The 24,351-nt window shown below is 37.5% G+C and overlaps 1 protein-coding gene across 1 annotated transcript in view; it reads right to left on the bottom strand.

Annotated features, from left to right (window-relative positions):
- The window catches only part of pik3cd (phosphatidylinositol-4,5-bisphosphate 3-kinase, catalytic subunit delta), a 60,316-nt gene that overhangs the window by 24,235 nt on the left and 11,730 nt on the right, over nucleotides 1-24,351 (bottom strand). Inside the window, exons 4-8 of the mRNA XM_056449342.1 lie at nucleotides 23,797-24,023; nucleotides 21,092-21,271; nucleotides 17,006-17,161; nucleotides 8,786-8,875; nucleotides 4,246-4,464 (exon numbers count right to left, since the gene is read on the bottom strand). Coding sequence (XP_056305317.1) covers nucleotides 4,246-4,464; nucleotides 8,786-8,875; nucleotides 17,006-17,161; nucleotides 21,092-21,271; nucleotides 23,797-24,023 — 872 coding nt within the window. The remainder of the gene's footprint in view (nucleotides 1-4,245; nucleotides 4,465-8,785; nucleotides 8,876-17,005; nucleotides 17,162-21,091; nucleotides 21,272-23,796; nucleotides 24,024-24,351) is intronic.

The following is a 24,351-nucleotide window of genomic DNA, read 5'->3' as shown; positions in this document are numbered from 1 at the left end:
TAGAATTTTTTAAAACTAAACTAAACTAAACTAAGCAATAAAATTTACAACAAATATAATTTTCCAAAAGAACAATATTTGTAAACACACTATCTGAGGCATGATTCTAAATAAATTGTTTAATAAATAATAGCAAACAATAAGTAAATAAATAATACATAACTGTATAAAATTTAATAAATGCTAACAATTTACTGGTAAAATAGTCAAATATAGACTTCCGCCAGAACTAACGTGGTGTGAGAATAACAGGACGAGTCATTTTTTTCCTCTTCAAGACTCACACACATGGACTTCTTCTCTAGTTCTCTGAAAGTGAAGTAACACTGAAAGCAGAACTGGACGTGTAAACGTTGAGCCACAGCAGCCCACCATACTCACACTCTTTTTCTCCACACACACAGCCACACACACACATAAATTCATTCATTCATTTTCTTTTCGGCTTAGTCCCTTTATTAATCAAGGGTCGTCTCAGCGGAATGAACCACCAACTTATCCAGCATATGTTTTACGCAGCGGATACCCTCCCAGCCGCAACCCAACACTGGGAAACACTCATGCACTCTCGCATTCACACACATACACTATGGCCAATTTAGGCTATTCAATGTCTTTGGACTGTGGGGGAAACCGGAGCAACCCACACGAACACAGGGAGAACATGCAAACTCCATACAGAAATGCCAACTGACCCAGCCGGGGGTCGAACCAGCAACCTTCTTGCTGTGGGGGGAGATCGTGCTACCCACTGTGCCACCTAATAATACGCCTAATAATAATAATAATAATAATAGTAGTAGTAATTCACAAAACAATACAAAATGGAATCGTCACATGGGGATGCTTGTGTTTTCCTCTCTCTTCAAGAAAGAAATATAAATAAGAAAACTTCCACTGAATTGACCCTTCACTAAACCACACCCGAAAACCGCCACACACCAATCGTGGCTTAGCAACCGTATATAGGCACGAAAGGTCTGTCAAGCTTTTGAGCGAGGGAAACAACCCAAAGCATTGTGCATATGGATTGTGCAAATCTGACACCTGGTATCCTAAAAGTGGCATGGATCAAACCATGTGGGGGGCCGTAAAGGCAGCACAATTCAGTGATTTTCCATCTGTTTCAGTAGTTCTAAACCTTCGTGTCCATGTCAGAGCTACAATTCACCCATGTTTTCATCTGTCTTTTGGAGAGTTAGTCATTGGTGACGGCGTTATAGTGGGTTAGTGTCTGCTTTTATATTTGGTCTCTGATTAATATTTGCTAGTAGGCTTTTTGGCAAAAAAAAAAGTCAAATTTGTTATTATTAGATTATTTTTACATTTTACCTCTCCTGCTGTGCATGAACTAAGCTGTTGAATGCTCAGCGTATGAGGCGGATAGGCTGTAGCTTCAATTTTAAATAAGTTATTCTCTAATTAGTTGTGTATTATGTTGTGAATATACCCCTGTAATGCATTCTGCAGTGCTTTTTTGTCTGGCTTGCTTAGAAATCTCACCTGTTTGCTAAAAATTACCAAGAATCTCCCTGGGAATGTCTGACACCGGCGCATACACACTGTAATAGACGTGCCAGGCACCGAAGCTTGACAGCCGTAACAACAGTAACTAAAGAGGGCAAGTTTAACTTAATCCTAATAAACAGAGACTGGCAGTATGTCAAAAGTATGGATACACATTAAACAGGTTGTATGGTGGCAATAATTGTTCAAACATCTCTCAAAACACTTGCTACAAATGCAAAGTTTCATTCTTTTTAATCTAAGTTTTAGAGGCAGTGTGTAACACAAATGTGGTTTACACTGATATTTCTGAAAACGACTGTGTAACGTCTAGGAGGTAGCTGTACAAAATTAATTTGAGGATAGACTTACGCTCAGATGTTTGCAGAAGTATTAAATCAACATTTAAATGGTGTCTGAGATGAGATTGGTTCACTAGTTAGCCTAGTTATCTATTCTAAACTTTCAGCTGAGGCAAAAGCTGTTTTGATAAGAATCATGGACTTTTTTTGGTAAAAGTGTTTCCATCTCCTAATAAAAAGAGAGGTATCATATATATATATATATATATATATATATATATATATATATATATATATATATATATATATATATATATATATATATATATATATATATATATATAGTTGAAAGTCAGAATTATTAGCCCCCCTTTTAATTTTTTTAAAAATATTTCCCAAATGATGTTTAACAGAGCAAGGAAATGTTCACAGTATGTCTGATAATGTTTTGTCTTCTGGAAAAAGTCTTAATTGTTTTATTTTGGCTAGAATAAAAGCAGTTTTAATTTTTTTAAAACCATTTTAAGGTCAAAATTATTAGCCCCTTAAGCTATATTTTTTTCGATAGTCTACAGAACAAACCATCGTTATACAATAACTTGCCTAATTACCCTAACCTGCCTAGCTAACCTAATTAACCTAGATACGCCTTTAAATGTCACATTAAGCTGTATAGAAGTGGCTAGAAAAATATAAAGTCAAATATTATTTACTGTCATCATAGCAAAGATAAAATAAATCAGTTATTAGAAATGAGTTATTAAAATTATTATGTTTAGAAATGCGTTGAAAAAATCTTCTCTCCGTTAAACAGAAATCGGGGGACAAAATGAACAGGGGAACTAATAATTCAGGGGGGCTAATAATTCTGACTTCAACTGTATATGGAAAGCTCTTCCAGTTAACAAACACAGCAACTTTAGAGTACCTAAAATCCTCCCGGGAGGAAGATTTAGGTGTTGAAATTACAGATGAGCAATGGGAGACAGCCTTTGAACAGACCCACAGATCATATGTATGTGCAAGGCATGGCCTCATACAATAAAATATTAAAATAATACATTATTTACATTGGTCCAAACAAAAACTTAGTAAGATATTAATATCTAGGCAATACTGATCTAGGCATTAATGCTCTAGGCATTACTGATTTCAAGATAGCTAAAAACAATACAGAACAAAATATAGTTCCATTCCTCAGTCTACTAGCACAAAGGTTAATATTGTTACACTGGAAACAGAAAGAATATATATATATATATATATATATATATATATATATATATATATATATATATATATATATATATATATAATATATATATATATATATATATATATATATATATATATATATATATATACACATCTATATATATATATATATATATATATATATATATATATATATACACATCTATATATATATATATATATATATATATATATATATATATATATATATATATATATATATATATATATATATATATATATATATATATATATATATATAGATGTGTATATATATATATATATATATATATATATATATATATATATATATATATATATATATATATATATATATATATATATATATACACATCTATATATATATATATATATATATATATATATATATATATATATATATATATATATATATATATATATATATATATATATATATATATATATATATATATATATATATATATATATATATATATATATATATATATATATATATACACATCTATATATATATACATCTGATGAGGGATGTAATGAAACATTTGGAGAAAATCAGACTCCTAAAAAAGAAAGAAGACAAATTCTATCAAATCTGGCAACCTTTCATAGATTACTTTATGACATCAATTCTGCAAGAATTAGTTCAACTGAAGAGGATTAGACTAATTTAGATTAAAACAGGGTAGTGTTTTGTTTTGTTTTTTATTTATTTATTTATTTATTTATTTTTAGTATTTATTTTATTATTATTTGTTTCATTCTTGTACTTTTTTTATTGTATTAATCTATTATCACTATACTTCTGTATGCATTGTTTGTATTCTAAATGTTTTATTGTCAATTGTTGTGTGAATGTTTGTTGGACCAAATTTCTAAGTCGTTGTGTTTGAAAAAAGTATTTACATCTAAGTTAATATGCGCATGTATTTTTAGCAGATTAAAATTTCATCTGACTCAACTGAGCACATAACTTTATCAAGCAATTTCTTTGTAAAATCTGACACCATAAAATGTGCATAAAACAGTTTTGCATGCATGTTTGGCTAGAAAACATCATTAAATGCATACTTATTTGCCATCCATGCATGTCAAACACTTGACGTGCAGCATCTGTTATGCATCTCTTCACTCATCATTCTGTGTGTTGGTTTTCTGTTGCTATTAATGCACACATACATACCGCTCTTTTGTTTTTCTTTTTGGTTGGCCGCTTCTTGGTCTTCTCAATGACGCCGTAGAGGGCGAAGCAGAGGCGGCTCATACGGGGCAGGTCGCTTACACTGATGTCGAACACTAGCTTCTGGTCCCATACGGGGTCAAAGCAAACACTGACTTCATTGCTGGTCACCACTTTACACAGGAGTTCACTGCCGTGGAAGAGGCCCGCCTGGACCACCAGCTGTGAGGAACAAAAACCAAATTAATCACAAATCTGCTATAAAGAGCGCAGTTTGAAGAAGAGGGAACTTACTTTCAGTTTTCTGGAAATAAAAGAAGGTATGAATGAATGTAGCCAGTTATGAGGAAGTAAAAACTCGTTACACAGAAGCGGCTCTCAGTTTTTTTTTCTAGGAGCGGTTTCATTTGTTTGAATCAAATCAAGTTAAAAATATGGCTTCAGGATTTTGTAAAAACACTGCAAAATTTTATTTTTCTGCAATACATATTGCGATATCAAGTATAATTTCATCAAATTAAATAAATGTGGCTAATTTGGCTCTATTAGACATAATTTTCGATTAATTGGGATGCTTTTGCAGGTGAGTGAATCTCCAATTTATGGAAGTCTGGCAGCATTCAGGCAAAAATATAATGATCAAATGTGAAATACCACTTTATTGGATGGATGGATGGATGGATGGAATGATAGATAGATAGAACGATAGATAGATAGAATGATAGTTAGAACGATATTCAATTGAATTTATTTATAAAGCACTTTAAAACAACACAGTCGACCAAAGTGCTGACAACAGAGACTAAAACAAACTTTAAAATACAAATAAATAAATATAAAATGTCAACATCTCACACTGTGCTAAAAGCCAATTTGAACAAGTGGGTTTTAAGAAGAGATTTAAAAACAGTAATGGAAGAGGCTTGTCTAATATACAATGGCAACTCATTCCACAATTTTGGTGCAGCCACAGCATAAAGCCTGATCCCCTCTGAGCTTTCGACTGGTCCTGGGCACACCCAGGAGGAGCTGGTCTGCTGCTAGACACATTGATAGATAATAATATATATATCATATAACAATGATAGATAGACAGACAGACAGACAGACAGACAGACAGAATGATACATAGAACGATAGATAGAACGATAGAACGATAGATAGAACGATAGATAGAACGATAGATAGAACGATAGATAGAACGATAGATAGAACGATAGATAGATAGATAGATAGATAGATAGATAGATAGATAGATAGATAGATAGATAGATAGATAGATAGAACGACCGACCGACCGACCGACCGACCGACCGACCGACCGACAGACCGACAGACCGACAGACAGACAGACAGACAGATAGATAGATAGATAGATAGATAGATAGATAGATAGATAGATAGATAGATAGATAAATAGATAGATAGATAGATAGATAAAATGATATACAGACGGATGGATAGATTGATCTATCAATCAAGCATCAATTAAACTAATACAGCTTTAACGTGTGTTGTTTTTTTCCTGAGCATCAGATGAGTTTTATTCAGTTTTTTTTTTCCAGAGCAAAACATAATGACTGTCATACATTTATTATAATGTACAGTGGATGCCCACCAAAACGTCATGGGCAGACAATAGTTTACATGACTAATTCTGACATATAAACACTTCTTTGAAAATAGACCAATTTTACAACACTTCTAGAGTTAAACAGTTGAGTTTTACCTATTTAAATGCATTTTAAATGCGCAGAAACAACCAAATAGTTTCAATAAATTTCCTATTTAAAGCTTAACTTTTTTTATAGTTACATAGTGTTCTAAAACTAATGGAAAATAACATTTTGCTATTTTCTAGGCCATTATTGCTAGGAGCTATAATCTCATTCCAGCGTAATAATCAAAGAACTTTGCTGCCATACCATGACTCAAGCAAGCACAATGATATTATGCAGCGTCTAAAAATATGCAAACTTCAAATAGATGTGGTTCAGGATCTGTTTAAGTAAATATGTTCTGAATTGTCTCTTACAAATGTTTCCATGGTTAAAAGGCACGGTCATTGTGCAAGCAAGTCGTCACATTGGTTGTACTGACGGAGGTTGGCAGATTTTCAGGCACTGCGTAATATCATTGCGCCTGCTGTAGCCATGCAAAGCTTATTTATTATAACACCGGGATGAGAATATAGTTCCTAGCTATACTGGCCTTCAAAAAAGCAACTTTAATTTTCCATCTTTTTATTTTTTTTAGTACACAATAAAACTACAAAAGAGTTATAGGGCACCAGTGATGAAAATCATGTTTTGTAAGCTGTTTGAACACAACTGTGTGTAGGAATAGTGATATAAGACATATATAAGACAATATGTCTCTTTTATAAAATTTCCTACGTTAAAATGGGATCCAAACCCCTCCCATTTTGAGGACGACCGCTACATGACATACTGTAGGAGTTTCACGGCCCACTGAATTGATTGACAGCCGCCGATTTAACATTTCTTCGTGATTACGCTTAAAATCATATCAACAAGACAGGACGTGAGCAAAGCAACTAAGATTAAAAGATTTGTTGAGCTCGCTGGGATCATCAATCATCATCAAATGTGATCAAGAATGACTTTTAAAAGTTTAAACCGTTCTTAAAACACTAAATTTGACCATCTTTATTACCACAGCCGCATGTCAGCACATAAAAGAAGATGCTTCAATCCCAGTTTGTGGACGTTAAATCAGGTTTATTCATACATTAACATAATGGATATCCATGCAGCAGTGGATATTACCTGTATCGTGTCACATTTGCTGTGCAGAAACAGTGCAAAATTAAACGCGCATGCTATGTGTGTGTGTGTGTGTGTGTGTGTGTGTGTCTTTGTGTGTGTGTGAACAACATTTTGTGTGACTGATGGAAAGGCTTGAATTAACTCCACAACAAATGCATCAAATAATCATTGGGAAAGTTCGTATTGTAGTATTTCTCACAAACGTTACTTGAGATCTGCCTCCTTAGTGTCTCCCACTGTGCTGTTTATCTGACGCAGGCGGAGATTGAGACACACTCTGGCACGTGGGAATGGAGGGCGGGGAAAACTAGCATTGAAGGCACAGATCAAACAACAGCTACAAGATGCTCAGAGTTGCTTAAGTTACAAACTTCTGAAAGGTATAATAAATAATCTGATAGGTATTTTGAGCTCAAATTTTACACATTTTGGAGACACAAAAGATGCATCCTAAATCTTAAAAAAGGGGTAAAATAGGTGCCCTTTAAATAGGAAAATTATCAAAACTCTTTGGTTATTTTTGAGCAAGATGCTAACAATCTAATCCGATTCAATGATCTATGCTAAGACTATAAAAAGTGCTAAATAAGCTAAACAGCTAAGCTAAAAGTGCTCCCGCTAGATTCAGAGATCGGCTGAATTGAATAAAAAACGGGGAAAACTGAACTGTTTAACAATTTTTTTTTTAAGTAGATTGTGTTAGCATAGATCATTGAATCGGATTAGACGTTAGCATCTTGCTCAAAAATAATTTTTGATAATTTTCCTATTTAAAGAGCACCTATTTTACCCCTTTTTCAAGATTTAAGATGCATCTTTTGTGTTTCTAAAATGTGTCTGTAAAGTTTCAGCTCAAAATACCCATCGGATTATTTATTTATTTTTTAACAAGATGCTAACAGTCTAATCTGATTCAATGATCTATGCTAAGACTTTAAAAAGTGCTAAATAAGCTAAAAAGCTAAGCTAAAAGTGCTCCTGCTAGACTCAGAGATCGGCTGATGATTGATTAAAAAAATGGGAAAACTCAACTGTTTAACTTTTTTTTAAAGTGGATTGTTCCTTTAAAAGACGATGCACAATGCAGACTCAAAATACTGATTCATTTTCATTTCAGTTCTGTCATTTTATTACTTTATAATCCTACAATCCACCAGGCTTGTTTACTTACTTATTTGTTGGCAAAAAATATTTTAATCATTTAAACTATAATTTCATGTATAATAAATGTGGAATTTGACACAATATTGCTTTTCTGCATTCTACTCCTGGCTGAAAGACTCCAATTTAACAAATTAAACATGAAATGCCTTGTCATGCAAACTCGCACAACATCCTCACAACACTGCAAACCTCATGCTAAAATGAAAACATAGAAATCTATCAGGTCTATAAGCGTTTCTCATGAATTGTTTAAAATAGAAACAAGCGTCCAACAACTGTAGACTTCTCTGACAAGAAAAAAAAATAGATGCAAGTGGTGAACCTAAGCAACAGTTCTGTCCTTTTCTAAGAATCTAGGCCCAAGAGAGAGCAGTAAAGCCAGATAGCCACTCCCACTTCCTGTTTTGATGTTTCACTCAACCGCTTCTGATGAATTATGGGAAATATGTGGTCAGGGTCACATGACCACATGCTTCATAAGTTCACCGTTCACTACCTGCGACAGTTGAGGCGCTAAACAACAAAGCGCATCAGACTAACAGTATACAAATGCATAAAAACAAACAAACAAACAAACAATGCAGTTTTACCTTCATGCCTTCGTCTGCATTTACTCGACTTCCCTGCAGAAGGTATATATAGAAAGGCTCCTGAATCGACCACAGCGAACATGTGTTTTGCTGTTGAGGAAAAAAAAGTACATTATAAACCTGCTTTATCTACATCATAGTTCGTTTTTTTCATGCTAAAAAGTGTGTGTGTGTGTGGGAGTAATTTCGTGCATGTGTTTGATCATCCTTGACAGTTACAAAAAAAACAACAGCAAACAAAAGGAGGAGGAACTGACATGTGTGTGAATCTAATGTTGTGAAGGTAAACCGAGCTGTGAATCTGGTTCAGTATCATACTTTCATCTGTGTATCGGCTACATCAGACAACCACTGAGAAAAACGTAAAGGAAGTTGAGTTAAAACTATAGTTAGCTAATTGAAAATTGACTTCGCGAGCCTACAAGAAGGGTAGCATAACAACAATACAGCGAAGCTATTTTGAAAGGCAGTATCTTTATATATGCAGAATTCTTTTGAAACAGGCTATTATTTGAAGCTTTTACAAATAAAATGATTTTAATTTAAACAATATGCTTTCTATGTACAGTTGAAGTCAGAATTATTAGCACGCCCTGAATTATTAGGCCCCTTGTTTTTTCCCCCAATTTCTGTTCAAGGGAGAGATTTTTTCAACACATTTGTAAAGATAATATTTTTAATAACTCATTTCTTTTATCTTTGCCATGATGATGGTACATAATATTTTCTTTGATATTTTTCTATACATTATATATTATCATATCTAGATATTTTCTAAGATACTAGTATTCAGCTTAAAGTGACATTTAAAGGCATAACTAGGTTAATTAGGTAGGTTAGGGTAATTAGGCAAGTTATTGTATAACGATGATTTGTTCTGTAGACAAAAAATTATATTATTATTAATAATAATAAAAAATAATAATAATAAAAAAAAATATCGAAGAAAAAAAAAATCATGAAATCGAAAAAAATTGCATAAAGGGCCTAATTATTTTGACATTAAAATGGCCTTAAAAATGTTTAAACTGCTTTTATTCTAGCCGAAATAAAACAAATAGGACTTTCTCCAGAAGAAAAAATATTATCAGACATACTGTCAAAAAAATCCTTTCTCTGGATAGAACATAATTTGGGAAATATATAAAAAAAACAAATTAAATTCAGAAGGGGTCTAATAATTCTGACTTCAACTGTACATTGCATCAGTTTTGGAAACCAAAATGCAATGTCTTGCATAAAAAATATATTATTAAGATTTAATTTCAGACATAAAATGGTTTAAATCAACTAGTGCTGCGAGTTACAGTAAAAATTAACCATTACAATGTTTTGATATTCTGCGATATACATTAAGAATTTATAGTTTTAGATCGATTGGGATTACTCTGTAGGGGAGTGTATCTGCATAAAATATAATACACAATCTACAAGCATAGATAAATACAATAAAGAAAGCATACAAATGAAATAATTTATTGTTTTCTGACAAGTCTATCGGTATTTGGGTCTACAGCAATTGAATAATGAAATGTAAAGTAATTCAATAAGATTAATCAGTACATATTGTACAAGTTATTCATAACAAAGTTACAAACAGTAAAATTTCTTATGTCTAAATGCTTTTAAAACCCTTATACTGCCACAGGCCTCAAAAACACATGCAAAGTATTAACTAAAATCCAGACTCAACAATGCATATCCTATTGCAAATGATCACATTGCAATACCTATCCTAAAATGATATATTGGGCAGCCCTACACTGTAAAAAATGCTGGGCTCCCCACAATTTTCATGTTGTCATAACACAAGTTGATTTATTCAACTTAATTGTTTAAGGGGGTTGAGTTGTCCCCCCAAAAACACTCAAGAATTGTGTTGATTCAGCTCAGTGTAAATAAGTAGTTTGAACAAGCAACAAAAATCTTTTTTTTGTGTAATATACATTACTTTTATGCAAATATTTTGCATAAATACTTCCCTAAAACCTAAAACTAATAATCAGCCAGAAAACAAGACTCATAGCTGTGCAAAAACAATTCTCGATTCAGAGCTTTTAACATTTACTTTAATATACTTACACCAAATACAAAAGGACACCCTCAATTAAATTATTGTGCTGTGAAACAGCTACATTTAAATGCAACTATCTGGGGTTTCTATCAAAAAGATAGTATTTTTAATAATGTTGGAAATAGTAAACATTGCTCTCCATAGTTTTTTTTTTAATTGAAAAAGTCAATGGCTACTGGTTTTCAACATAACAGTATTCAATATTACATTTCCATTTTAGAAGAACTACCTTTAAATTAAATAGTGAACTCTCATTTAAATGAACCAATTCATAACAAAGAATTATTCTTTCCAAAATAACAACAAACACTAGAAATGAAATGACGTTTCCCTACTAAATATAAATATCTGAACATTTGTACTATTGTGTACACTCAAAATATTACTTTTGCTGCTTGTTCACAGTACGTATTTTAAATTAGTTAAAACAGTTTAAATTAGTCTTACTTTTTGGGGGACAACTTAATGTTTAACTTTATGCTTAATCCACTTAAATTTGTAAAAACGATTAAGTTTACTTAATCGATTTGTGTTGTTGTCACGGATTGGTCAGGCTCTCACGATCCCCACTCACGAAGATCACCATCACCTGACTTCTAATGAGCACACAGCTGCATCACATTCACGAGCACCAGATAAAAGCACAGCACTCCAGTCGCTCATTGTCCGGGCTCGTCTCGACGAAAGCGGACAACTGAGCGACCACTCAGCGTAGTCATCCTCAGCTAAACAAACGATTTACTTACCTGTTCTCTTTGTATTCCTCCCTAGTCTTCCTGGTCCTCCCGTATCGTCCTGTCTTCCAGTCCTTCCAAGTCTGTGTCATCCTCTGTCAGCTGTATCTGGTGTGTGCTGTCCATCCTCGTGTATTCCTGTTACCCAGCCACGGAGGAGAAGACCCCAACATCATTCCTGATCCTCCTGGCTATCCTTCATGTGCTCCTTGTTGTCATTCAATAAACACCCTAACGTTTCCTTACCTCTGTCTCCTGTCCGCTTCATAACAGAAGCCCGGACCTATAACGACGACAACATGAGCACCCCCGATCACTTTCAAGAGCTGGTGGACCAGTTGAAGCGGATTCTACAGCCACCAGCTCCACTTTCCAACGCACCACCAGCACCGAGCACTTCCGCCTCCACAGTTTCTTCTTCGGCCCTTCCTTCCAGTCCCATGGCCCGACCAGCGCCCTACTCAGGCGGAGCGGGGGAGTGCAATGGTTTTCTGTTACAATGTTCCCTCATATTCGAAATGCAACCTTCTCTATATCCCACAGATAAGTCAAAGATCGCCTACATCGTATCTCTACTCTCTGGACCTGCACTTAAATGGGCTGAGACGATCTGGAACCAAGCCGGGCCGGTCATGAATTCCATCACTACCTTCACGGAGTATTTCAAAGAGGTGTTTGGACGTTCTGATGGGGAAGTAGCCGCTGGAGAGCAGCTGTATCATCTAAAGCAAGGTACTCTATCTACACAGGAATATGCTCTCCGGTTTCGCACTCTAGCAGCTGCAAGTGGATGGAATGAGAGATCGTTGTTGACCACGTACCGGCTCGGCTTGGAACCCACTCTCCGAATCCAACTGGCCACATTAGATGATACAATGGGTCTGGAGAGATTCATCCAACATTCTCTCCGATGTTCCGATCGTCTTCGTTCCTATCAACAGGACACCATCACCCCCTCGTCTGCACTCCTCCAATCGCCTGAGTCAACAGCCTCTCCAGAACCAGAACCCATGATAATAGAGTCTGGAAGACTGACATCAGCGGAACGACAGAGGAGGCTGACCCGGGGTCTGTGTCTATACTGCGGTGTCAGTGGACACACCCGTATGGAGTGTCCCCTTCGTCCCATTCGGACTTCAGTGAGTGTATTCAGTACGAATATTGAACAATGTAAACCACTTACTACCACCGTACAAATAACTACTGCCTCTATTTCTCTCCTTGTCACAGCCCTCATCGACTCCGGGTCAGCAGGGAACTTCATCTCCCAATCCCTCTGTCGTCAACTCCACCTCCGTACTGAGGCGTCCTCGCATATATACCAGATACAACCGATAACCCAGTGCACTCGATCTTCGACCCGTATCCATCGACAATGCGAAGACATCCTTCTTCAAGTGGGGGTGTTACATCAAGAGAGGATTCAATTTCTGGTTCTGGAGGGTGCAAATATGGACATCATTCTAGGGCGCCCGTGGCTGGTGAAGCACGATCCCATCATCTCTTGGGGCACAGGAGAGATAAAGAAATGGGGATCTGGATGTACACCTGCCTGTTTTCCAAATCTCCCTCTTCAAGGTCGGAACCCCATTTCTTTGTTTGCAACATCGGTCGAGAGCCCTCCTGAGAAGCAGTCTATCCACATTCCTAAGGAGTACAGCTCCTTTCATGATGTCTTCTGCCCCAAGAGAGCTTCCCAGCTACCGCCGCATCGGCCATGGGACTGCGCGATCGACCTAGTTCCAGATGCCCAGTTGCCAAGAGGTAGGATCTACCCGCTCTCGCTTCCAGAGAATCAGGCAATGGAAGATTACATAAGGGAGGCTCTGAGTCAGGGGTACATACGTCACTCAAAATCACCAGCCGCCTCAAGCTTCTTCTTTGTGGCCAAGAAGGACGGAGGGCTGCGTCCATGCATCGACTACAGGGTCCTAAATAACGGTACAGTAAAATACCGATATCCCCTTCCTCTGGTACCAGCCGCTTTGGAACAGCTCCGAGAAGCTAAAGTCTTCACTAAATTGGACCTCCGCAGCGCGTATAATCTGATAAGAATACGTGAGGGGGACCAATGGAAGACAGCATTCGTGACCCCTACTGGCCACTATGAATATGAGGTCATGCCTTACGGTCTGGTCAACGCCCCCTCCGTATTCCAAAACTTCATTCATGAAGTCCTCCGGGAGTTTCTTCACCACTGTGTAATAGTGTACATAGATGACATCCTCATTTACTCCCGGAGTGAGGCCGAACATCGCCAACACGTTGCGGAGGTCCTACACACATTGAGAGAACATCACCTCTACCTCAAAGCGGAGAAATGCTCATTCCACCAGAAGTCGATTCATTTCCTGGGATACATCATTGACCAAACCGGTATACGTATGGATGGGAAGAAAATTGAGGCTGTTCTATCCTGGTCAGAACCCACTTCCATTAAGGAGCTCCAGAGGTTTCTTGGGTTTGCTAACTTTTATAGACGATTTATCAAGGACTACAGCAGGATTACATCACCTCTCACTAATCTCCTCAAGGGTAAACCCAAAGGACTGGAGTGGACCAAAGAAGCAGCCGCAGCCTTCCGCCTTCTTAAGAAGGAGTTCACAAGGGCCCCACTCCTGACTCATCCTGACCCAAATCTTCCTTTCGTGGTGGAAGTGGACGCATCCACCACCGGCGTCGGGGCAGTATTATCTCAACATCATGATACACCGCCCCGACTGCATCCCTGTGCCTATTTCTCTCGGAAGTTGAGCCCGGCGGAGCAGAATTACAGCATAGGAGACAGGGAGCTTCTAGCAATCAAGCTAGCCTTGGAGGAGTGGCGTCACTGGTTGGAGGGAGCCAAACATCCGTTCCAGGTGATCACAGATCACAAAAACCTCCAGTACATCAAAGAGGCCAAGAGACTATGTCCACGTCAAGCCAGATGGTCACTTTTCTTCTCACGTTTTGATTTCTCCATTTCCTATCGTCCAGGACCCAAGAATCTAAGAGCAGACGCTCTCTCTCGTTTACACGAGCATCACGATCATGAAGAACTCCCAACGAAGATTCTTCCCGAACACATCTCCATTTGTCCGATCACCTGGAACGCTCCTCCAGTCGTTGCCACTCCGGAAGCTCCTGCTCCGCCGGGATGCCCTCCTCATCGGCAGTTCATACCACCTGAACACCGGGTAGATCTGATCCACTCCTTACATACCTCGCTAGGCACTGGACATCCAGGGATCAACAATACTCTCTCGCTAGTATCCCAACGATTCTGGTGGCCAAACATGGCAAGGGATGTGAGGCAATATGTTCAGGGCTGTAAGGACTGTGCCCAATCCAAGAGCCCACGTCATCTACCCGCTGGAAAGCTCCATCCCTTGCCGATTCCGAACCGTCCCTGGTCACACCTAGGAGTGGACTTTATCACTGACCTCCCTTCGTCAGAAGGTAATACCTGTATTCTAGTCATAGTAGATAGATTCTCAAAGTTTGTCAAACTAATCCCTCTGAAAGGTCTTCCCACAGCCTTTGAAACTGCCGACAATATCTTTAATCAAGTCTTCAGGTCATTTGGTATTCCAGAAGATATTGTGTCGGACAGAGGTCCACAGTTCATCTCACGTCTATGGAAAGCCTTCTTCAAGCTCCTAGGTGTGGCCGTCAGCCTCTCTTCTGGATATCATCCCCAAACCAACGGGCAGACAGAGAGGAAGATTCAGGAGGTGGGACGGTTCCTGAGGACCTTCTGCAGTGGTCACCAGAACTCCTGGAGCCAGTATTTGGGCTGGGCAGAATATGCCCAAAATTCACTGCGGCAACCCTCCACCGGACTCACGCCATTCCAGTGCGTCCTGGGCTTCCAACCACCGCTCTTTCCCTGGGATGGCGAACCATCTGATGTCCCCGCAGTGGATCACTGGTTCCGGGAGAGCGAGAGAGTCTGGGACGAGGCTCATCAACATCTGCAGAGGGCAGTCCGTCGAAGCAAGGTAACCGCCGATAGGAGAAGGTCTGAAGAACCCAGATACACACCCGGACAAAAGGTGTGGCTATCCACCCGGGACATACGCATGCGACTGCCCTCTCGCAAGTTAAGTCCCCGATTTGTTGGTCCCTTCACCATCGTGGAACAGGTTAACCCCGTCACCTACAAACTACAATTACCCTCTCACTACCGTATTCACCCTACATTCCACGTATCACTCCTGAAACCCTATCACGATCCTGTTCTTCCCTCCACAGAGCCTGACCACGAAGAGGAACCCCCTCCTCCACTGCTCCTAGAAGAAGGAGCCGTCTACGCAGTGAAGGAGATCTTGCGTTCCCGACGTCGTGGTGGCCAGTTGGAGTACCTGGTGGACTGGGAAGGGTACGGCCCCGAAGAAAGGACATGGGTTCCCAGAGCTGATATTCTCGATCCTAGTCTCATGGTGGAGTTTCATGAGAGCCACCCTGAGTTCCCAGCGCCTAGAGGCAGAGGGAGACCACCACGGCGTCGGAGGTGTCGGCCCTCAGGAGCGGGCCCTGGGGAGGGGGGTACTGTCACGGATTGGTCAGGCTCTCACGATCCCCACTCACGAAGATCACCATCACCTGACTTCTAATGAGCACACAGCTGCATCACATTCACGAGCACCAGATAAAAGCACAGCACTCCAGTCGCTCATTGTCCGGGCTCGTCTCGACGAAAGCGGACAACTGAGCGACCACTCAGCGTAGTCATCCTCAGCTAAACAAACGATTTACTTACCTGTTCTCTTTGTATTCCTCCCTAGTCTTCCTGGTCCTCCCGTATCGTCCTGTCTTCCAGTCCTTCCAAGTCTGTGTCATCCTCTGTCAGCTGTATCTGGTGTGTGCTGTCCATCCTCGTGTATTCCTGTTACCCAGCCACGGAGGAGAAGACCCCAACATCATTCCTGATCCTCCTGGCTATCCTTCATGTGCTCCTTGTTGTCATTCAATAAACACCCTAACGTTTCCTTACCTCTGTCTCCTGTCCGCTTCATAACAGTTGTGACAACATGAATGAATTGTGTGGAACCCAGCATTTTTTTACAGTGTACAAACTGTAAAAACAATCAAAAAGCACACTGCATAAATTCACCCGAATGCTTATGAACTGCCAAGAGAATGTGGAAAATGTAGCTTGGCTTGTTTTAAAAACAACTGAGCTGCAGTCCTGTACAATTCAGCAAGCCTCCAATTACAAAACAACAACTTCATCTAATTAATTCACAGCACTTCTATGAAGGGTTCACACATGGCCAACAGGGTCACCGTAGATAAATGATTGCGAATACAATGCATTGCAAACAGAGTTCAAAAAGGTTGAACTCTAAAGCACAAACTACAAGAAGAGCATAAGAAGAAGTTCCCGTTAAAAATGCACAGTGTTCTGGTGTGAAAGTGTCTTCTCACCCTTTTCAGAGGCAGCGGTGGTGGTTTGGACTGAGCACGGCTTCTGGACACCTGGTTACTTAGGCCACCCTGTTCTTCCTGGTACTTGAGGATGGACGAATAATGCACCATCGTCAGGTGTGGGGTAAGACCTCCATGCAAACATGTGAAAATGTACTGCCCAGGGAAAAAAAAATTGAGATTAAAACAACGTCAAGATATTATACAGTACTTCAAATCATTAAAGTTCACCCAAAATTAAAAATAGTTATTAATTACTGTTGAGACTTTACCCTGAGACCTTTTTTTTCACCTTCAGAACACAAATGAAGATATTTTAGATTAAATCTGAGAGCTCACTCATCCTCTGTAGACAACAAGGTTCCTGGTTTGTGCAGAGTCCAGAAAAAGAACAAAAAGCAGCCACAAAACAGATCATATGTGTTCAATGGTTCACTAAAATGTTATCAAGATACAAGAAAACGTTTGTGCGCACACACAGTTTTATTTTTTTCAGTGTCAGTATAGGGTGCACATTCACTAGAGCGCTGTGCTTACAATGCATGTCACTAGGGGTGTTCCGATATCCGGTATTGAAATACTTGCCGATACTGCAGATTAAGATTGATTTTCAAATATTGCTTCTTACCTATAACACTTTAAATAATCTAGTTCCTGTTTATCTAACCAACCTTCTGTCTCGCTACAATCCAGCCCGCTCTTTAAGATCTCAAAATTCAGAACTCCTCGTAGTACCTCGAACAGCAAAATCAAGTAAAGGAGGTCAAGCCTTCTCCTTTATGGCTCCTAAACTCTGGAATAGCCTTCCTGATAATGTTCGAGGCTCAGACACACTCTCACAGTTCAAAACTAGATTAAAGACCTATTTTTTAGTAAAGCATACACTCAGTGCATCACTTAGCGGTAGGATGCATGAACGTGCTCCACGCAGGTTTTTGCATCTTGGTTTTTATACTATGAACAGCAGCTACACTAATTATTCTGTATTTCCACCTGGGGATACTCATCCAGAGGCCCTCAGAGACTATGCAGCGCCACTGATTCGATCCAAGACCAGCGACGAGATGATCCCAAGGTTTCCATAATCCTGGACCAGGTCGTATCCTGGGCAGCTGCTGTGGTGGTCATGGAGTAGTGTAGAGCATGAGACTGATTCCTGTGACGCTCCGGGGACAGACGAGTCTCGCTGACGTCCAGCTTCTCCAGTGCCTAGTCTGCACAAGATGTTTGGCCATAGGAGAAATGGTCGTGCCCAACTGAGCCTGGTTTCTCTCAAGGTTTTTTTTAATTCTTCACTTTCGCCAATTGGTGAAGTTTTTTCCTTGCCGCTGTTGCCACTGGCTTGCATGGTTCAGGATCTGTAGAGCTGCGCATCAATAGATTTGCTCCTAAGTGTTTGGACTCTCAGTAGTGATTATTAAACCACACTGAACTGAGCTAAACTGAACTTAAACACTGAAAACTGAACTGACACCTTTTTAACTTACTATGATCTTCTATGTGAAGCTGCTTTGACACAATCTACATTGTAAAAGCGCTGTACAAATAATGGTGAATTTAATTGAATTGACGATTCTGGCATCAGCAGGGACAGACTTAACCAATAAGTGAGGCAAGCAGCCGCTTAGGGTCCCGGGGAATTAGGGGGCCCTGGCCAATACCAAGAAGCATTTATTAATCTCATATAGCTCTTTTAAAAAATTTCTATCATATGCCGTAAAATCTGTCTATAACCATTAAGATTTTAACATTATTACTTCCTTTCAAAACATGGGGCTCCCATGAATAGTTGAACGTTTCTTCCATACTGCACACGCAATATTAAAATCTAATCACAAATATGGCTAATCAACTGTTCAGTTTGTGAACTTATTGTATTTAATTTTACATTAAGAAGATAAAGGTTCTACTTAAATATATACTTTAACACGCAGTTTATTTACCAAAAAACAAAAAACAAATCTACAGGGAAAAAATATCATAGAGAAAGAGAGTTTGAGTTTCAATGCTAGGGCCCCATACCTGGAATTGCTTAGGGCCCCCAAATTACTAAATTCAGCCCTGGGCATCAATATCGGTAAGTATTTGAAACCATAAACTGATCCGACACCATCTTTTTTAATTAAACATATGCCGCTAACTACCTTCACTGATCAAAATGCAAACACAGGAAGTTGTGCTTTGTTGCGACAACAATACCTGTTAGAGCATCGAAAAAAGAGGGTAATGCACTATTTTATTTTAAACAATGTTTCTGAATTTTAAGTTATAAAGAGATTATTTTTTATATTATTCATATTCATTTTGTATATTTCTTTATTTTTATGCAGTTATATTGTAAAACTTAAATAGATTTTTTTCAGTTTATGGTGTTTGGAGCATGTCCAGTGGTGCAGAGGGTAGCACAATCGCCTGATAGCAAGAATGTCGCTGGTTCGAGCCCAGGATGGTTAAGTTGGCATTTCTGTGTGGAGTTTGCACACAGTCCAAAGACATGCGCTATAGGTGAATTGGGTAAGCTAAATTGGCCGTTGTGTGCAAATGCAAGAGTGTACGGGTGTTTCCCAGTGTTGGGTTGCACCTGGAAGGGCATCCACTTCGTAAAGAATATGCTGGATAAGTTGGTGGTTCATTCCACTGTCGACCCCTGATTGTTAAAGGGACTAACCCAAAAGAAAATGAGTCAATGGTGCTTGAGCGGAATATACTGACACTGAGGAGAAGAAACTACTAAATAAAGTCAATATTTTTGTTATATGTGGACACAAAAGTATCCTTGTTGCTTAATACTATTCAGATTGAACCACATGGAATTGTTTTGAGGATGTTTTGGTATTTTTCTGGACTTTGAACAAGCTGAGAGATTTCAGATTTCATCTAAAATATCTTAATTTTTATTTCTAAGATGGCAGGTCTGGAGGGTTGCAGCTCTGCACAGTATTGTTCCAACCCTGATCAAACACACCTGATCCAACTAATGAAGTTGTTCCTGACTCTTTTGAACACCTCGATTATTTGGATCAGCTGTATTTGATAGGGTTAGAGAAAACAGTGCAGAGCTGCGGCCCTCCAGAAATTGAGTTTGAGACCTATGCCTAAGATGAAAGGTCAACGGGGTTTAAAACGACACACAAACTCACCCATAGTTCACACAAAAATGACAATTTACTCTATTTACTCAACCTCCAAACCTTTATGAATTTGTTTATTCTGTTGAACACAAATGAAGATATTTTGAATAATGTTGGAAACCTGTAACCATTGACTTCCATAGTCAAAACAAATACTATGGAAATCAATGGTTACTGCAATTCAAGATTTTTCAAAATATCACTTTTTGTTATACAGAAGAAAGAAAACTGTCCCAACACAAATATATTGAGTTAACTTAATTATATATATACAAATTTAAGTGGATTGAACATAAAACAATTAAGACCCCCTACCCCCAAAAAAGCTCCAAATTTGTGTTGATTCAACTCATTTTAAATAAGTAGTTTGAACCAGTAGCACAAATATTTTATAAGGGAAGTCAAGGGTGAGTAAATGGGTGAACCATCAATTTAACTTCACTGTCAATGAACAGATACTACAAAGATAAAAAAAATGTTTTTGTGATGAACAGACATATAGAGATAGACGGCGAGTGACAGAAATAGTAGCCGAAGTACAGATGGTTTTATCAGTTCCTGTTTTCCAAAATGTAGACTATAAAGGCTGCACCAGATCCAGTACTCCTGGACTAATCATCATCAGATCCTGCGGCCTGTTCATTTAGGTAGCGTAATGCAGTTACGCATTATCATGAACATAGCCGATGTTATGAAGGCTGGTAGAGACGTATGACTCATCTTTGCAGGTACAAGCAGTTTCTAAATCAACAACGGTTTTAGAGCCGTGAAGTCTTATGATCAATTCCAATCAAGGCGTCTGAAAAGCTTGTCAAAAGCAATATAAAAAACTGCAATAGGATGAGTTATAAAAAGACAGCAGTCTGAAAGAGTGGCGCTTTCATGAGTTTTTTCTTTTTAAAGGAAATCTAACACTGAAGTTGAGAAGATGTTGTTGTGGTTTTCACAGACTTACTTTGAACTGGCAGAGCGGATATTTTCCATAAATGAACTCCCATCTCTCGTTAACCTGCAGGCTGTAGTCCTCTGGTTTCTCCTGCTTCACCGATCTGAAAACAGTAGACTTCTTTCTCAGAGCGTTGCGTTTCAGAACCACCGGCAGGTCCTGTGGGTCTTGCTGGAGGACGAAGGTTTCCTACAAAGCATAATTGTGAAATGAACACAATTACAAGTTATACTATGGTTCAGAGTCTCGAACTGGAGTCTGTCTCATAAACAATGGCTCTAATGATCTCACTGAAAAAACAAGGCAAATGAGAGTCAAGTGAGCAGTCTGTTTGTTTTACACAAATAAATAAGCTCATTTATTTTCTAAACGGTTTCATTAGAAAAAGATTCAACCTACAATATACTGTAGGCTGAAACTATTCACAATAAAGGCTTGTTCACTTTCAGGACAGAAAACTGCATTTTAAAATAATTGCAGTCCACTTCACAATTACAGTGATATCTGCACAGAGGAGCAATATTTTTAAAATCACTTTTACAATAAAACCATTGACAGTCGGTCAAAAGCTTTAGCATTTAAAGCAAAGATGACAAACTCTGGAGAAATATATATATATATTTTTTTTTTTCTTGAAAAATATCTAGTCAAATATTATTTACTGTCATCATGGCAAAGATAAAATGAATCAGTTATTAGAAATTAAAAGTTATTAAAACTATTATGTTTAAAAATTGTGTTAAAAAATCATTAAACGGAAATTGGGGAAAAAAATTAACAGGGGGCTTATAATTCAGGGGGGCTAATAATTCAACTGTGTGTTTACATGCAAGCACACACGCACATATGCACGCACGCACACACACATACATACATATATATATACACATATATATACATATACATATATATATATATACATATACATATATATATATATATATATATATATATATATATATATATATATATATATATATATATATATATATATATATATATATATATATATACACACATATACATATACATATACATATATATATACATATACATATATATATACATATCTATATATATATATATATATACATACATATATATATATATATACATATACATATACATATATATACATATATATATACATACATACATACATACATACATGCATGCATACATACATACATACATACATACATACATACATACATACATACATACATACATACATACATACATACATACATACATACATACATACATACATACATACATACATACATACATACATACATACATATATATATATATATATATATATATATATATATATACACATACATACATACATATACATATACATATAGGCATCACGGTGGTGCAGTGAGCAGCATGATCGCCTTACAGCAAGGTGTATATGTATATGGTCAAATGTTTAGGACAGTAAGATTTTTAAATGTTTTAAAATGATCTTCTCCTGATCACCAAAGCTGCATTTATTTAATCAAAAAATACAGAACAAATTGTAAAATTGTGAAATGTTATTGCACAATAAAATAACTGTTCAAAAGTAGTTGTGTACTCATTAAAGTAATGTACTCATTAATTCCTCAGCCTCAAGTGGTTCCAAACCTTTAGAGATTTCTTTGTTAATTAAGTTATTTTGAAGAAATCTGAAAACTGTTAACCACTCACATCTATAGCAGGAAAAACAAATACCATGGAAGTCAATGGTTACGGGTTAAAATTCTGATGTATTTTCTGGCACTGAAGTCTGAATGAATGAATAAATGTATGAATAAAAATCTCAGCAATAAATGGCATATAATCATATTAAAATAGAAGCATATATTACAAAATTGTACTCTTTTTATTGTATATTTGATTGGCGAGCATAAAAAACTCATCTCAAAAAACGAAAAATAATATGGAAATGCTGCATCTTTACTATATACTGTAAATGCAGGACTGCCAACTTGATTGAAAGTGTGGGGAGATTTTATGTTTTATGGGAGTGGGTGGTCATGGTTGGCATGATTTTCATTTCCATGGTAACAGTGACTTCTCTGGGGTCTGTGAACACTTTGTGTTATGAAAGGGGTACTTATTTGTTAAAAAAAATTGGAGAAATCAAATTCTAGTTATAGTAAAAACAAAAAAATAACACCCTCATAGTCACCTTGGTTCACTCACAATAGTACAATTAATTACTCATTTAGCAGTTGTTTTGCTCTGCAAGTGCGATGTCGAAACAGTTGGTCTTTTGATCCATGTCATGCATTATAATAACAAGTGTTGCTGGACTTTTTCTGCATGCTTCAGACTCATTACAAGGTTAGAGATCATAGGTAAATAACGTTCATGTTCAGTGGGTGGGGGATTGACAGGCAACAAAACACACAAATACTATCAAAGGCTTGACTCTGGAAAACTGGGTCAGAGAGACTCGTGTGTGTCTGCAGATGCTACAGTGACATCATCACCGTGTCAAATGTCTCCTGAATGTTACGTTTTGTGAAGGCAAAAACTATGTCAGTCTAAAATTAGATGTTTTACATGCCAGCGCTGTCAATAAGACGCTCGCATCACCGACACAAACTGAAAGCGAAGATTTATAGCGTCAAACTGATGCAATGAATTCTCTCAAGGTTGAACTGTCAGATAAATAAATGGTATATTAATAAAGCCATGCAAGATGTGACTGTGCTTACCTCACTGCCCTCAAACTTCACATTGACAAACATCTTCTTGATGCTGCGTGATTTCCCAGATTGGGTTACTGAAGAGCACGGCTCCATGTCACATGGGAAGTTGTACTCCATCCACTTGTCCCACGGTAACATCTGACGCAACTGAGCATGCTCTTCACAAAATGTCCGCATTTTTGTTCGGAATTCATTTAACTCGTGGTTCTTTTGGGAGTCAAATTCATGATGACCTGTGAAGACATGGGTTTTGTCAGTTCAGTTACATGAAGTCAGATTGATAAATCTGTGCTGTCAACTAGGGCTGCACGATATTGCAAAAATCTGATATTGTGATGTTTTGTTTTTCTGCAATATATATATATATATATATATATATATATATATATATATATATATATATATATATATATATATATATATATATAGTGATATAATAATAATAACCAGAAAAGTAAAGTTCATAAACAAACTTTATGGTGTGTTGAGAAAGCCTCGTCTGAAAGTTTGAAGTAGTTTTACAGTTTAAATAATTGAAGTAGTTTTTAGGAAGGTTGAAAC

This window comes from Danio aesculapii, chromosome 23 (genome assembly GCF_903798145.1).
Source record: "Danio aesculapii chromosome 23, fDanAes4.1, whole genome shotgun sequence".
Lineage (NCBI taxonomy): Eukaryota > Metazoa > Chordata > Actinopteri > Cypriniformes > Danionidae > Danio > Danio aesculapii.
This window is presented reverse-complemented; position numbering and strand designations above follow the sequence as displayed.